This window comes from Astatotilapia calliptera, chromosome 9, assembly GCF_964374335.1.
Source record: "Astatotilapia calliptera chromosome 9, fAstCal68.1, whole genome shotgun sequence".
Classification (NCBI taxonomy): Eukaryota; Metazoa; Chordata; class Actinopteri; order Cichliformes; family Cichlidae; genus Astatotilapia; species Astatotilapia calliptera.
Genome location: NC_137430.1, coordinates 24890070 through 24904450, shown reverse-complemented (window position 1 = coordinate 24904450; position 14381 = coordinate 24890070). Strand labels below are relative to the sequence as shown.

At 39.8% G+C, this 14381-nt stretch overlaps 2 protein-coding genes across 3 annotated transcripts; one reads left to right on the top strand and one right to left on the bottom strand.

Annotated features, from left to right (window-relative positions):
• Nucleotides 1–504: 504 nt before the first annotated feature.
• LOC113029267 (carbonic anhydrase 1-like) lies at nt 505–7307 on the bottom strand. The gene is made up of 7 exons (XM_026180044.2): nt 7166–7307; nt 6609–6806; nt 5120–5238; nt 4215–4307; nt 4060–4122; nt 3811–3966; nt 505–2103 (listed from the first exon to the last, which is right to left on the bottom strand). Exons 1-7 carry the CDS (start codon nt 7191–7193, stop codon nt 1984–1986), a joined length of 777 nt encoding a protein of 258 aa, XP_026035829.1. The 5' UTR covers nt 7194–7307; the 3' UTR covers nt 505–1983.
• Nucleotides 7308–7538: 231 nt separating this feature from the next.
• On the top strand, nt 7539–12016 carry rbis (ribosomal biogenesis factor). Of its 2 annotated transcripts, XM_080306092.1 has the most exons (6): nt 7539–7681; nt 8776–8954; nt 9053–9195; nt 11105–11220; nt 11359–11475; nt 11570–12016. In XM_080306092.1, exons 4-6 carry the CDS (start codon nt 11110–11112, stop codon nt 11636–11638), a joined length of 297 nt encoding a protein of 98 aa, XP_080162218.1. In that variant the 5' UTR covers nt 7539–7681; nt 8776–8954; nt 9053–9195; nt 11105–11109; the 3' UTR covers nt 11639–12016. The 2 variants fall into 2 exon arrangements, with proteins under 2 accessions (XP_080162218.1, XP_026035830.1); XM_026180045.2 differs by lacking the exon at nt 7539–7681 and having other exon boundaries at nt 8485–8954.
• The last annotated feature ends 2365 nt before the right edge of the window (nt 12017–14381 follow it).

The window sequence follows — 14381 nt, the reverse complement described above, 5'->3', positions numbered from 1 at the left end:
AGTATCTGGTGTAAAAACAGAACAAAGGTAGGAAAATATAGCATATCAAATTTTAGCAGATCTGCAGGGAAGAATTTGTAGGTCTGAGAGTAAACAGTAGTTTGATGATTTTGTATTTCAAATGTCTTTCAAGAGTCTCCTGTTCATGAAAACCCCTGTTCTTTTTTTGGGGATCAAAGTTTTGCTGCTGTTACTGAATAAATTTGGTGATTTTTCTTCAGGTAGGATTTTAGCCTGAAGCTTGATGTGTTAGATAGAATACTTAATTTAACACTTGCACACTTTACACTGCGTATTGCACATATGTAGGGAGTTTGATTAAATCTCAGTTTTTGCCGTCACACATTGCTTTCCATTTGTATAAACAGCAAAGTTCACTAAAGCTGCATGTTCACAATTATGATATTAGCTGTCATGTTGCTAGCCTATGCTGCATGAGTGAATAAGAAGAGACATTAACATTAATAATGATGAAATAAATAAACACACAAATCAAAAAGCACATTTAAGTTGTAAATATACATTTATTTCACTATTAAAATATCCACTTCCAAAATAGAATGGTAATAGCACAAACTTCCAGGAAGGCCCTACAAATTATTGGCATAAGGCTTGTTTTCCTACAGTAATTACAATCTTTCTGGCATCTCTTTTCTGGCTTAGTCAAACATCTGCAGTGCTTCAGAAATGTACACTGGTCTAAAGGAGGCTTTTGAGAATAAATACCCGTTTGCTAGTTGTTCTCCTACACAGGGCTTGACCCCCAGGCTGACACTATAGTCTTGTCTGTTGGCAGGTTTTCCTCTTTCTTGGCTTTAGGATAATTTCTTCCTTGGCGTTGTGCGTTTGCCACTGTGACATCGCCCACAGGACGACCGAACATTACTGTGCGTTTTAAGCATTAGCACTCTACACAATGAGAATTGAAGAAATAAAATTTAAAAAAAGAATGAAAAATACACACAAGGGGATTTCATTTCATTTTTAAAAGAAGCACTATATTTGTCTATTGCGGTGTTATGAGGGCATCAAGAGGAAAGAGGCTTTTTGGTTATAAATATAAATTTAGGAATCAGTAAAGACTCATTTTGCATAAGCTCTCAGGCTCAAAAAACTCACACATCTTGGGATGACACAGACATGAAAGACTTGCAGAGCTGGATGTAAAAGCAGAGAAATAAATCACTGCTATGGTGTTCAATTTAGCCGACCCTAGCAGCTTTGTGCTGTCGTGCCCTTTGTTGCTGCATGCTGTTCTACAATTCAGATTGATAAGCAGGTCAGAGTTATGGGCATCATGTCTGCAGAGACTGCGCCAGTGATGTGTGTGTATTTGTGCCAGAGGGTGATTTTTCTGAGTCAATAGGATGTGATGGAGGAGGCTGCATCGTCACACTAAGCCGCTGTGATGCAGAGGCTGGCAGTCTGTCAGAGATTACAGACAGACCAGGAGCAGCACGGTCCTGTGTGCCAGGTCTTGTATGTGCACCTCATGCTCCTCACATTTCCTCCCTTTGCCATGCTGAAACTAGCTTGTCCTTTCTGCTTCCTGCTAAAGGAAGAGCACCATTTCGATAGTAATTCATCTTCATTTTTCACCCTTGTGGCTTTCTGAGGGTAAAATAAAAAGAGACCTGCACATTCTTGTGTAATGCTTCTAAAAAACAGCAAGAGCAAATGTAGAAGCCTTGTAAATATGTTGCAACCACTGTTAAATGTTTGTCCTTTAAAATCAATTATGCTTGCTTGTTCTGCATATAGAAACAGAGATGCAAATCCTTCTAGTGCTCCATTTCACAGTTAGACTGTCGAGCACGGAAAGCCATGGGCCACAGAAATTTAACATCCTTCTGAAATTGGATTGAGAGAGATATGTGTGCTTCGCGGCTTACTACAAGAGAGGTATTTCTGGGTGTCAGGCTGAAGGGGAGGGGAAGGGAAAGGGCAAGAGGGCAGAAAAGGTCACAACAGGGGGAGGGGTTACTACTTGAAGGAAGCACGGACGGTGCGACCCTTGAGTGGCTGGGGTGGGCGGTAGTTGTCCACCATGCAGTCCTGAGCCGCCCCATCGGCGGAGAAGAGCAGGGTGCGGAATTTGGCCATCTGTGAAAAAGGAGACGACGGTCGTAGCGTTAATCATTCCTGCAGTGACTGTCACTCACAAAACACTGGCTTCCCCCTGCTCAGTCACTGAGAGCTTTTCACTGGGGAACTGAGCTTAGCAGTTATGTTATTGTTGACATTTCTTATATGCTTATTTACTTCCTTGCTCCTAGTTACATGACATGAGAAACTTTATAGCATTCCCATGTTTGAAAGTATAAATGTGATGCTACAGCCAGCTGTTGTCAGCTTGGCTTAGCATAGAGCAGAAGCCTGAGGTAACACATACAACACAAATTCCTCATTTGAGCACATGAGATGCTTAAAAATTAAAATGTTTGGTGGGTTTTTCATAAAAGAGGGGTCAATGCTACAGCATCTTGTCTTTGTACTAAGCATATATTAGCTGCTACCTGGTCAAGTCAAGCCAGCAAAAACAAAGAAAGAGCAGTTTTCAGTAATGTCTTTCAAAATAAATATTGACTACCAGAATAAAATATAAAGTATGCATGAATATAAATACATCTTTTGCACCCCTTGGTAAAAAGAAGTGATTTTGGCTATTGTGTAAAAGGTTGAATGGTCAGCTTGACTGGTGGAGCCTGGGCTTGCTTGTGCCATTTTCCCAAAGGGCCACATGAGAAACTGGGACAGTTGTGGACGGCTGCACAAATGAGCTTATAAAGTGATTAAACTAATACTGAGCAGAACTGAATTCAGCCTTTTGGTTCAACCCTTCACAACAGTCCCAGTTTCTCAAGTGGTCCCTTGGAAAAATCGATTGCCAATACTTGGTCTAAGCTAAGCTAAAAGCTACAGGCATTAGCTTTCATGCAGTACATATGTGAGAGGGGCATAATCAATCTCAGCTCTTGGCTAAAATATTTTGTATGAACATGAGACTAAAAAAAAAACCAAGTGAGTGGTTACGTCATAGTAACATATGATTGCTTTTGATTTATTAACATAGGATAATGAACACAGTGTGTTTCTTCACTACTAAGACAAACCATTTCATCTGGTGGGTGCACCCTCTTATAATTAGCTGATAAATAAGTTCTGTGTTATTATCTGCAGAACCAGCTATATATAACCCTTCATATGAAGGTTATATCTACACAACTCATATGTTTACCCCTGAGATACATTCTCACCACCGTGAAATAATCACGTGACCACGAAGACTTAACCTTCACATGGACTCAAGGCTCCATTCACTGGGACAAACCAGCCGGGGGGCTGTTAGTTTAGAGGAATGGGTGGTTAAGAGGCAAATACTCATTTCAGTGATAGCATCAGCTGTAATTTTACAAATAAGCATAAATCTAGGTAAGATGTGTTTAGGTAGCTGAAATTACAAACACAACACAGTAATAGTGTTTCACCTACAAAATGTGCTGCATTTGCGGGATGAATATTTCCTGTTGACTGCCCACATGGTGATAACGCTGTGGTAAAGCGCCTAGCATCTGTGTGAACTCTTGTTCTTACTCATTGCCCCAGTTGGCCAAGTGTCTGCTGTATTGCATTTCTGTCTGCTACAGAGGTTTCTTCTTCTTGTTTCACCCCACAGTTAATCTGAACAATTAAGCCCTTTATTTAGATTGTAGTACAAGAGAGGATTTGCAGACAGAGCTATTCTAGACCGTGGGCATAAAGCCAATCCTTCTGCTGTAGCTGAATGGGCTCTGTTTGCAGCAAACATACCTGTGCAGAGCTGGTGCTGATTGGTTCTTTGCAGACAATCCAGGTAACGCTCTCATACAGAGGGGGTGTGGTCAGAGAGCCATCATAAGTCCAGTAGTCTAGGCAACCAGGGAGCAAAGTAGAGGGGTCGAAATTTTCAAAAGAGGTCTGCTTGCCCTTTAAAAAACACAGGGAGAGAAGAACATTGTAAGAAAACTATCAGGAAACAAATCAAAAAAAAAAAAATCTCTTATTTTTACAGAAACACACTTTGGACTTGATGGTGTCAAAGGCATCAAGAAGCTTCTGGAGATTTGGATTTTCACCACCAATCTGAAAAAGAACAAATGATGCACTGCGGTTAAATGTTTATCATGTTTTATTGTAATACTGCATATAATGATACTTTAATCATTTCTGCTCACCTTCAGGAAAACTCCAACCACAGCGAGTCCATCGGGCTTGCTAGCAGCCTCGCTGAAACTTGTATATTTGGTGTTCCAATGCACCAGATGAAGCTAGAAATAAAATTATATTTACATTAAAAAAAAATCCTTACAGGAAACTTTATTCCTAAACTGTAGATGAAACAATAGTTTAATTATTTCTATTTTTGATAACGTAAAGCAGATGTTGGGAAAATTAAGGCAATAATACTCCAGATGAGGTCCAGTGACCCCAAGAGGTCTGCAAGGAAAGTAGTAAACTAATAATAATCTTGCATTACATCATTAAAAAGTACATCTATACTATTTATTTCTGCGCCAACAAACACGGATACATACAAAAAACATCACGTCACTCTGCCATAAGGGGATTCACTTTTTTCAACAGCCTCCTTCCGCTGCATAGCTTGGTTAATTAGCCAGCTAGCTAGCTAGTGTCCATGGATACTATTTGACCAAACCACCTAAATCATGGATTAACAGGCCTGGAGTCTCTAAATGCCCCCCCCCCCGCACGCAATTAAAGTTCTGTTTAGGGAGTGCAATCATATGCTTCTTTGAGGTTAAGCAATGGCTGGGTGAGCAAACAGTAGATAAGGAAAAGGCAACTATTTGTGGCAAAACACATCAAATTGCAACCACACATGCTGCCAAATATGATGGGAAAAGAGGCCAGCTCCCTAATTGCTCATATTTTCCTCCCAGGCGGCCTTTCTTCTTCGATCCTTTTTAATTCAACCAATGAGATTTCTGTTTTAGACAAATTTTAATGGCCTCTAATTTGTCTCCCCCCCCCCCCGCCCCCAGCCCCAATCTCTTTGTTGCTGTACATCAACATTAATCAGCTATCTCGGTATTATCATAATGATCCAGAGATTCCCTACCTCGGCGGGATATTTGGTCCCAGCCACAGTATGTTCAGATCCCTTGCTATCAGAAGCTCCCCAGTGGAAATGAAACTGCTTGAGTCTGTATAACCCTGAGATTGGTCCATCCGTTAAACCTGCAGAAAGAGAGAAAAATGGCAGAATGTGGATAAAAGTGCTTCACTGTTCAGCACTGACATAAAAAGATCTGACCTGCAGGAAAAACACTTCAAAAGCGCTGTATTTGCGAACAAAAGGAAATGGAATAAGATGTGATACACACATGTAGACACTGTGACTGTGACACACTTCCATGGAAGCAGTCTCAGTTCCTGTTGTGTAAACCCAGCTAGACATATTCAGTTCAAAGTAATGTCCAGGTATTGTAAACACCAGACCTCTTTCCACTGTTGTGTAATGTATCTATTTAAAGAATACAAAGTAGTTCAAACAGCAGCAATTAATCCTGTATATTGTTCTATTTCTGGTGCAACATCATATGGAGCCTCCCAAAACAGGATATTTATTTGGCAGCTATTGGTCTTGAATGATAAAAAAGTAATCTGTGTCTACATGAAAAATGAAGAATTAGTGGAGTATAACATGAATGTGTTACACAGACACCTTTCTTAGAAGTGCCGGGCCTAAAACAGGTACAGTAAGATTCTAAGAAAACATAAGAAACCACTTTGTGTGAGCAGTAGAGATTTTATCCCTGTGATTAAGTTGATTATGCAACCATAGTCTCGATTATCCCCTATCAGAGCTACTAAAGAAAAACAAAAGAAAACACTCATCACTCTGAAATCCTAAGGAATCCTAAACAAAAGTGGAGGACATGTCCTTTTTTATGTTTTGTTTATCTTTTAAAAGTTTTAATATGACCAGAATGGAAACACACATAAAATAAATAAACAAACAAATAATGTTTTACTGAAAGAGAAAGATATTAGCATTAATTTCATAGTAACTGTTTCTGTGCACACATGGGGACATTAATAATTAACAAAGCTCATGTATGAGTAACCTTCCCTTTTTTTGTGCTTTTGACCTCACTGTTAGCAGAGCTGGCGTGGGAAAGGTTTACCAAGGGTTAGATTACTAATTCAATCGCGCTTTGTGCTTGCCTTTTCAACGAGACCTCTGCACCTTAAGCAAATGTATTCATTGTAAAAACGACATATTTCATTTTTCAAAAACAACATAAAATCTGTGCCATCGCTAATGGCGTGGTGTTAAGGAATCTGGGGCGCATCTATATTATAAGCACAGTATTAATGTCTTTCTAGTCTAAAGCTTGAGTCTGTGGCAGCTGTGCAGATGACTGCATTGTATAAATCATCCTCAGGAGCCGGATTTTTATTGTCCGCAAACCTGGATCCAAGAATCTTATAGCTTCTCGGTTACTGTGAGTAATATGAATGTAAGAGAATGTGTTTCTCCGAGAAATCTCAATCAGTACCTGGACGGTTGTAAATTTATTAGTGCGGGTAGTTTTAACACTCACTTGAGCTGTCGGTGTCGTCCGCGAAGGTCACTTGGACGGAGTGCCCGTTGTTGAGAATATCGAGGCAGGTGGACGGGTCGTACTTCAGGGTGAGCGGCTTCAGCCCCGCGTCATATGATGCTTGGCCCGGTACGATGTCAATAGGAGACTGACGGACTCCATCGGCAATAGGGAAATTTTCAACCCATTTCTGAGGTCCTGGAAATTACATAATAATAATAACATTGTATTTAATATCAATCTATAAATATATTCTTTTAAAATTTTAATTATCTGTGTATTTGGGAGCTGAAGGTGTGAGTGCGTCTCCAAATATGCATAGTAGGCTAAATAAATCAATGTAAAAAACCCCCAAAAAATCTCCGCAGTGATCCGTGAATGCAGTCCTTCGTTCATTTAGCAGCCCGCTTGCTGGTAGGACTGGTAATATATATATATATATATATATATATATATATATATATATATATATATATATATATATACATATATATATATATATATATATATATATATATATATATATATATATATATATAGTGCAATCAGCGGCTCACCATTGTTTGGTTTGTATCCCCAAGACATGGTGACAGTTTGGATGTATGAGCGAGCAGGCAGAGCTGTAATCCCCTAAAGCTAAAGCGACTCGTTCCCCAGTGCAGAGCAGCTAGTGTCCTCCACCTGACAGCTGCAGAGCTTATATAGGGTCCCAGTGTGCGGCGTGTCCGTCCGGCAGCCCGGGAGGAGTTTAGATGCACCGCAACGCTGCAACACGTCGGATCAATGGATCTCTCTCTCTCTCTCTCGCTCTCTCTGTCTTTCTCTCTCTCACTGAATCTGCGGTGGTTTAAACGTTTCATCGGCCAGCAGCTATGAAGCTTTAATAGCCTATCTCTCGAGCGCGACGAGCGCGTGCTCACCTTTCATCTAACGGATTTTACGCGTCTGTCATGTGAGGAAGTGAAGAAGACACGTAGCCCAGTGACACATTCAGACGGACAGTGGACTACAGTCATGACAGTGGAGATATTGCGGCAGTAACGCGCAAACAATCACCAGATATCGATAGAGAGGTAGATGGATTTCGAATAATTACACAAAAAGTTGTCGCAAACACCAGTTAGTACAAATGTCTGCAAACGCACAAAGCAATCGTTAAATCGCGTGTGAAATGGGGGTGGGGGTCTGGAATATGAACTTTAGAGCTTGTCTGGTAAGATTTTCATAAAAAACAAAGTAAAAACTAATAGGTCAATTTGCTGCATGATTTGCATGATGGCTGTCAGTGATGATGGGGGGGTTACGTCTTCCTTCATAATCTTCAATAAACGCTTGCTTTCCCGTTGCAACTCAGAGTACAATGACATAATAAGGTTTTTCAGAAAAAAACCCCAACAACAAAAAAACAAAAAACATGCAGGTAATGATAAGCGCTGCGATGGTATTATGGTGCCACCTGCTGTTGCTTCCCAGGCAGCACAGCAACGTGTTACCGGTACAGGGACCTGATCCGTGAAGCTTTAAAACGAACTGATGAGTTTGCTCAGTGGTTGGGGCGACTGGCTTAACCTCTGCTTCACTGATTATCTCGCTCCTTCTGCCTCAGGAGCAAGAAATGATAGGACATATATCTGATATGCACAGTTCATCAAGGCGCAAAACAGGGACTAAAGGCCAGTTTGCTCTATTATTATTTCAGACTATAATACATATAAATATTTAGCCTACAAATCAAAGTCAAATGAGACAGTATTCACCGATAATGAACAGGTGCGTATGAACTGGTCCAAAGGAAAAAACGAAAACGCGACTGTGCAAGAGGACATAATAATAGACTGCACAAACCAAAATAAAAAATGGTCACTGCACAAGAGACGTGAAGAAGGGCGTGCAGGCGGGATGAAGCGGTTGGAGACGAGGGTCAGGGGTGATTTGTGACAGCAGTATAGCGACAAGAGTGAAGGGAAGATTTACAAGATGGTAGTGAGACCTGCTATGATGTATGGTTTGGAGATGGCGGGACTAACAAAAAGACAGGAGGCGGAAATTGAGATGTTAAAAGTTTCATTGGGAATGACCAGAATGGGAAATGAGTACATCAGAGGGACAGATTAGGTAAAAAAAAAAGCAAGGCTGGGATGTTTTTTTTTGTTTTTTTTTAAATCAGAATACGGATATATTGAAAGATGGAGCTACCAGCAGGAGGAAAAGAGGAAGATCTTAGAGAAGACATGTAGAACATGCAGTGGGTTGGTGTGACGGGGGATGCCGATATTCTGCTGTGGAGTTCCTAAAAGCGAGCAAAAAAGAAGAAATGCATCTCAGGCAAAAACAAGTTATGGTGGTGTGAGTATAAATATATAAGTTTAGTTTCTGTGAATTAGTTATCTAATTCACAGTACAATATAAAGAAATTAAATAATCGTTTATCTCATTTGTCCTAGAAAGAAAGTCAGCTACTCTCTCGAAACAGGTGACAGGGGCGTTAACGTTACGTTTCTGTCGCAGTCAAATGACGTCACCAAGAAGGCACGGTGGTGTTTTCAAGTAGCACGAGGATTTTAACGCCACTCTTCGAAGAAGTTCGGTAAGTGGCGTATAAACATCTTACAGCCGTACACTTACGAACTGTTATACCAACATAAATAACCTCAAATAAGTCGCTTAGTTTCATCGTCGTTATGTGTACTATAACACAGGCTAACATGTGAGGCACTCAGCTAACTAGCTGGTTACCGCACTGGATTTCAGTTTGCCTGAAATATTATTACATGTCGTTAAAGACCGTAATACATATTATTATTATTATTGTTATTATTATATTTCTGATGGTATTCTACTTGGCTGTTTGTCTTAACTCTTTTCTATGCACTGCTGTATGTGTATCAGGTATTTACAATGTCTCCCTCTCACGTTGTCTATTTGCTGTCCTTCCGTGTAAATGCAACACACTGATGATAAATTTTAGTCTTTAAGCTTTACCGTTTCTTTGGAAATTCCTATAACGTTACCACAGGTCACAGACTAGTGCCCAGTGCCAGTCCCGAGCCCAGCTAAATGGAAGCGTTTTTATGTTCCTGAGCAAGATCTTTGTTTTTTCCCTGGCTGGTCTCAAACGTGCTAGTTTGTGCCCATGTACACAAGATAAAGATTTTGCAGTTCCATATTTCCACCAGAGACCCAGATAATAGGTTGATTAAAGTCATTCCGGCATCTGACTTGGATACCTCCTGGATGCCTCCTAGGCGAGATGTTTTGGACATGGGGGAGACCCAGGACTCACTGTGGAGGCTGTAGCTGTCACCTGGCTTGGGAGGGACTAGGTGTCCCCCTAGAATGAGCTGGAAGAGGTGGCTTGGGCTTCTCTGCTTAGATTGCTGCCCCCGTGACTCAAACTCAGATAAGCTGTATATCCAGAAGTGCAGGCAATAAAAAGGATGAGGTTGGAGCGACTGGGTAATGTAGTGGTTAGCTCTGTAGCCTCACAGCATAAAGCTGGTTCCCCTCTCCTTAGCATGTGCCTGCAGGTTTACTTCAGGTATTCTGGCTGCCTCCCAGAGTCTGAATATATGAAGAGATGGTTTGAGCAGGTGATACAAATGCTGAAATGCTACTGTGGGGGCCCATGCTCAAGTCGATACCACCGCCTTACTCTACTGTCCTGTCAAAAATGAAGGCTAAATATGCTACCAGAAAAGTAAAACAAAAAACAACAAATAAATAAAACACATATAATATCAGCAAAGGCCTTTAGCTACAGATATGCTTGTTTTTTTTCACCCAGCTCTTCAGCCACATTATGACTCCTTATCCACTTTGATTCCATTTTTCACCAGACCATGAAATCTGCATGTACAGACTCACCAGTTAAATTGGGTGAAATCATTGTCCCCAAATAAGGTTAAAATAAAAAAATGTAAATGACAAAGCAATATATTTTCCCCCCTGGAGGTTATACTTTTGCTGTTGTCTTTACCTTTTGCAGATTTCAGTTGTGCTGTGTTTATTGCTTATTATGCCTCTTGTAGAATCTGCAGTTGTGTGTGTCACCTTCACTGGGCAGGAAGAATTTGTGAATTTATGTAGTTTATAAATCAAACTCCAACATCAGCCCTCTGTGTACTGAGAGGGCTTTTTTTGTTTTTTGAGCAGGTTGTGCAGGAAAATGTTAATATAAAAAGTTATAACACTATAAAACTTGACTGAATTAGTGCGTTTTCATTTGACTTACAGCATTTTCTGATATCATCTACACCTTTTTGACCACTGTTTTAAGGCCCATGGCCATAACTGAGCTTTTTGGGGTAAAAAGAGGTGTTGATAATCAGGTGGCTTTCCAGGCACGTCTAGAATCAGGAGCAATCTATGAATCTGTGAGTGTGTGATCAGCGCAGATACTGCCAGACAAACACAGGGAATCACTGGAGGAAGAACATGATAGAGAAAGTAAATAATTTCCACAAATGCATCCATGCTGATTGCCGTTCTTTCCACAGGTGAAATGGCAAAGAATAAACAAAAGGGGAAAAAACAGAAGAACGTCTTTCAAGTGGCAAACAAGCACTTGAAGAACAAGACCAAAGTGAAACCCGTCACAACAACACTCAAACATGTAAGATCTCTTTCATCTCTTACTCCCGGTTTTGTTTTTTTTTTGGCTTATTGGGTTTTGTTTTTGTACATGTATTATGTATCCTCCCTTGTTCGTGGTGTTTGTTGCATCTGCTCTAACATGATTGCGGTATCACAGATCAATACAGTGAAAAAGGAGAAAGTGGAGAGTCTAAATCAAATCTTCACAGAAGTCCAGAGGGATGTTAAGAGCATTTCAAAGTCAGTCGCTCCTGAACCAAAGAAACAAATACAGGTAAAGGAGGAAATCATGGACTTTTAACATTCTTTTACCTGTGTTTTTAAAACAATTCTATTGCTATCAACATATATACTTTTTAATTTCTTAGGTTGTCAGAGAGCCACCAAAGGAATCTGTAAATATCGACAATGCCGCTCAACTCTTCTCTCAGCTATAATGGTATAAAAATAAGTGATTACCACGAACAAAGATGATGCACAGCATTTTGTCATTTCTCTTCGAAATGAGGACTACAGATGAGCTGCCAAGAACCTGCTGCATTGATATGGGAGTGAAATCTCATGTGCAACTCAAGGTTTTTGCATATTATGTGCACAAAGAAATCAAATCCAATTACAGAGTTGAACACTGTCAATTGTAACGTTCTTTCAGATTATGCACCTTTGTGTATTTTATTAATATCTTTTAGACTTATACACGTTATTGTCATTATTGATTCTCAGAAAATGCTTACGTTAGAGCAGATTCAAACTGTAATGTTATATATGGCACGAACAATAAGTTAAATGAAACAAAATAAAGTGTTGATATGTCAGATGACTCATCTTTTCATTAACCGATTCTCTTTAAAACTCTTTGTGTACCTTGTAGTCATTTTTCAATAAACTTTTCAAAAGAATTCTCCCAACTACACGAATTTCATCCTGCCCTCTTTGATTTTTGTTTTTCTTTGTAGTTCAAGGTTTCACCCCCCTTTGACATGTTTTGGTGTCTCATTTAGAACAAATGAAGACACAGAGGAGATCACTGTGACTTCTATTTGTGAAGATGGAAATGCTCGCCTCTGAGTTTCGGTACGAGTGGTTCTTATATAAAATGTGACCTGCCAAATTTAGTGCTCCAGTGCGAGTAAGGCCTATGCGTTTTTATTCGTTTAGAATGACCTAACAATAAGAATATTTGTGCTTTTGCTGCCCTTGAAAAACATTTTTATATCTTATATCGAATTAGATGAAAAACTGAAAAAACCAATTCGAAAGTTTTATTTTATCTCACGTTGGAAGGTGAGAGTGATGTACATTATCAAAACTTGCATTCCCTATAGTCCTTTAGTTTTAATTTTCAAACTTTTAAGAAATACAGTACTGTGGAAGAATCTGGAGACTTTTCTGATTATTTCTTGATGTTTTGGTTCTAGGCAGCCAGATTTTCTTGTAACTGTTTGTAAAATGGTCTTGAGCAGTACTCCAGGGTTTCTGAACGTCTTTCAGAGTTTTTGCTTTGGAGCTTGGACCTCACCATCATTGAAGCAGTCTGGGATCATCTTGACAGAACAGAACAAAAGGCAGCCAACATTCAAAGAATTTTGGATTGTCCTTCAAAAATCCCAAAGAACTATTCCTGAAGATTACTTCAAGAAATTACAGAAAAGCTTGCCTTAAAAGAGTTCAGGCTGTGTTGGAGAATAAAGGTTACCAAACCAAATATTAACTTTTAAGTTTGTTTGAACTACAAACTCAATTTCCTCCCTTATATACTGTATTCCCATGTGTGCTTGCAGGTATTTCAGTAACTTCTAACTCCTACCAGTACTTGATTAAATTTATATTAGCATGACAACTTGTTGACTTCTATTGATTTGACTTTCATATGGACCAAACTATACTTATAAAAATGAACTGGTAGCATTACGTATGCTTTTGATATATTAAAACCATCCATCCATCCATCCATCCATCCATCCATCCAAGCCAGTTATAGTGCCATTAGAATTTATAACCTAATATTACTGAGTGGAAATTATTGCTCAACTTCTGGAAACCCATAGTGGTTCTGATGCTGTGTTGGCACCAGCACCAGATATTGTTAGGTGGAAAAACATGAAATTGATTCTAGATTAGGAACTGGCAGAACATCGGTGGTAAAGAGGTATTACTGGCAATCTAGGTACACACCTGGAGAGAATCAGTTAGCTGCAATTGCAATCTCATTGCTACATGCCACTAAGGCAAACACACCGGTCCGTTACTTATTTTCCAAACGTTCTGCAGTGAAAGAATACAGTGATATTTTTGTCAAGTCGTATCAAGCTGGGTTTTGCTGTTTCTGTGGACTGCATTATGTTGTTTGGCGCCTGTGCGATTTCATCAGCTAATAATGTACAAACTCTATTTGTTGGCCTCACACCGTCATTTCTATCAGAAGGGCAGCTGAAAATGAATTATAGATTTTTTGCCTCCACCTGCAAGCAGAGAGCCGTTATCAGTATTCTGCTGCTGCATCCCGCTGTAGCAACTTGACATCAGAGGTCACGGGTGTACGAGCACCAAGCTGATTGCTTGTCTCGGTGGCAACCTCTGACTGAGTTAGTTGGTCAATAAATTTGGGGTGAGGTAAGAGCACAAGTGAGGCTGGTAAACAAATCTGCACTTGGCTGTGTTGACATAAATAACCTGGCAGATTAGATTTTCAAGGTGAAGATGACATGATAGAAATACTGGCCTGAGTGATGGCTTTCACTACCTATGATGAAGTTGGGTAGCTCCCAGCCATCTCAGCTGATGGCAGGACATGGCTGCCCCTCCACGAGCCTGGTTCTGCCAAAGGTTTCTTCCTATTAAAAAGGAGTTTTTTCTTCCCACTGTCACCAAGTCCTTGCCCAAAGAAGGTTGTGTGATTGTTGTTTTGTCATTGTAATATTGTAGGGGCTTTATAAAGTGCCTTGAGTGCCTTGACTGCTTTTGTGATTTGATTTAAAAAACAAAATGAATAAAATAGAATTGAGTTGAAATGAATAGATAAGAGTGGAAGTATTTGGAAAAGGTTGCAATGAGATTTTTGGCCACATGGGGGCAACAGAAAGAAGCTCTAAATACTGACCTCACTTCTTGAGTTGATATGGCAAGGTTTTGAACAATGACTTGTTCTTGTTTTCACATGGAAATGACAATAACATTACA

What these genes read in the sequence shown, in the direction of transcription:
- LOC113029267 (XM_026180044.2), bottom strand. Translation starts at nt 7,193, where the DNA reads ATGTCTTGGGGATACAAACCAAACAATG. An exon ending in GGGATACAAACCAAACAATG is followed by an intron (nt 6,807 to 7,165) that starts GTGAGCCGCTGA and finishes TGTAATTTCCAG; the next exon opens with GACCTCAGAAATGGGTTGAA. An exon ending in TTGACACCATCAAGTCCAAA is followed by an intron (nt 3,967 to 4,059) that starts GTGTGTTTCTGT and finishes TGTTTTTTAAAG; the next exon opens with GGCAAGCAGACCTCTTTTGA.
- rbis (XM_080306092.1), top strand. Translation starts at nt 11,110, where the DNA reads ATGGCAAAGAATAAACAAAAGGGGAAAAAACAGAAGAACGTCTTTCAA. An exon ending in TCACAACAACACTCAAACAT is followed by an intron (nt 11,221 to 11,358) that starts GTAAGATCTCTT and finishes GCGGTATCACAG; the next exon opens with ATCAATACAGTGAAAAAGGA. An exon ending in AACCAAAGAAACAAATACAG is followed by an intron (nt 11,476 to 11,569) that starts GTAAAGGAGGAA and finishes TTAATTTCTTAG; the next exon opens with GTTGTCAGAGAGCCACCAAA.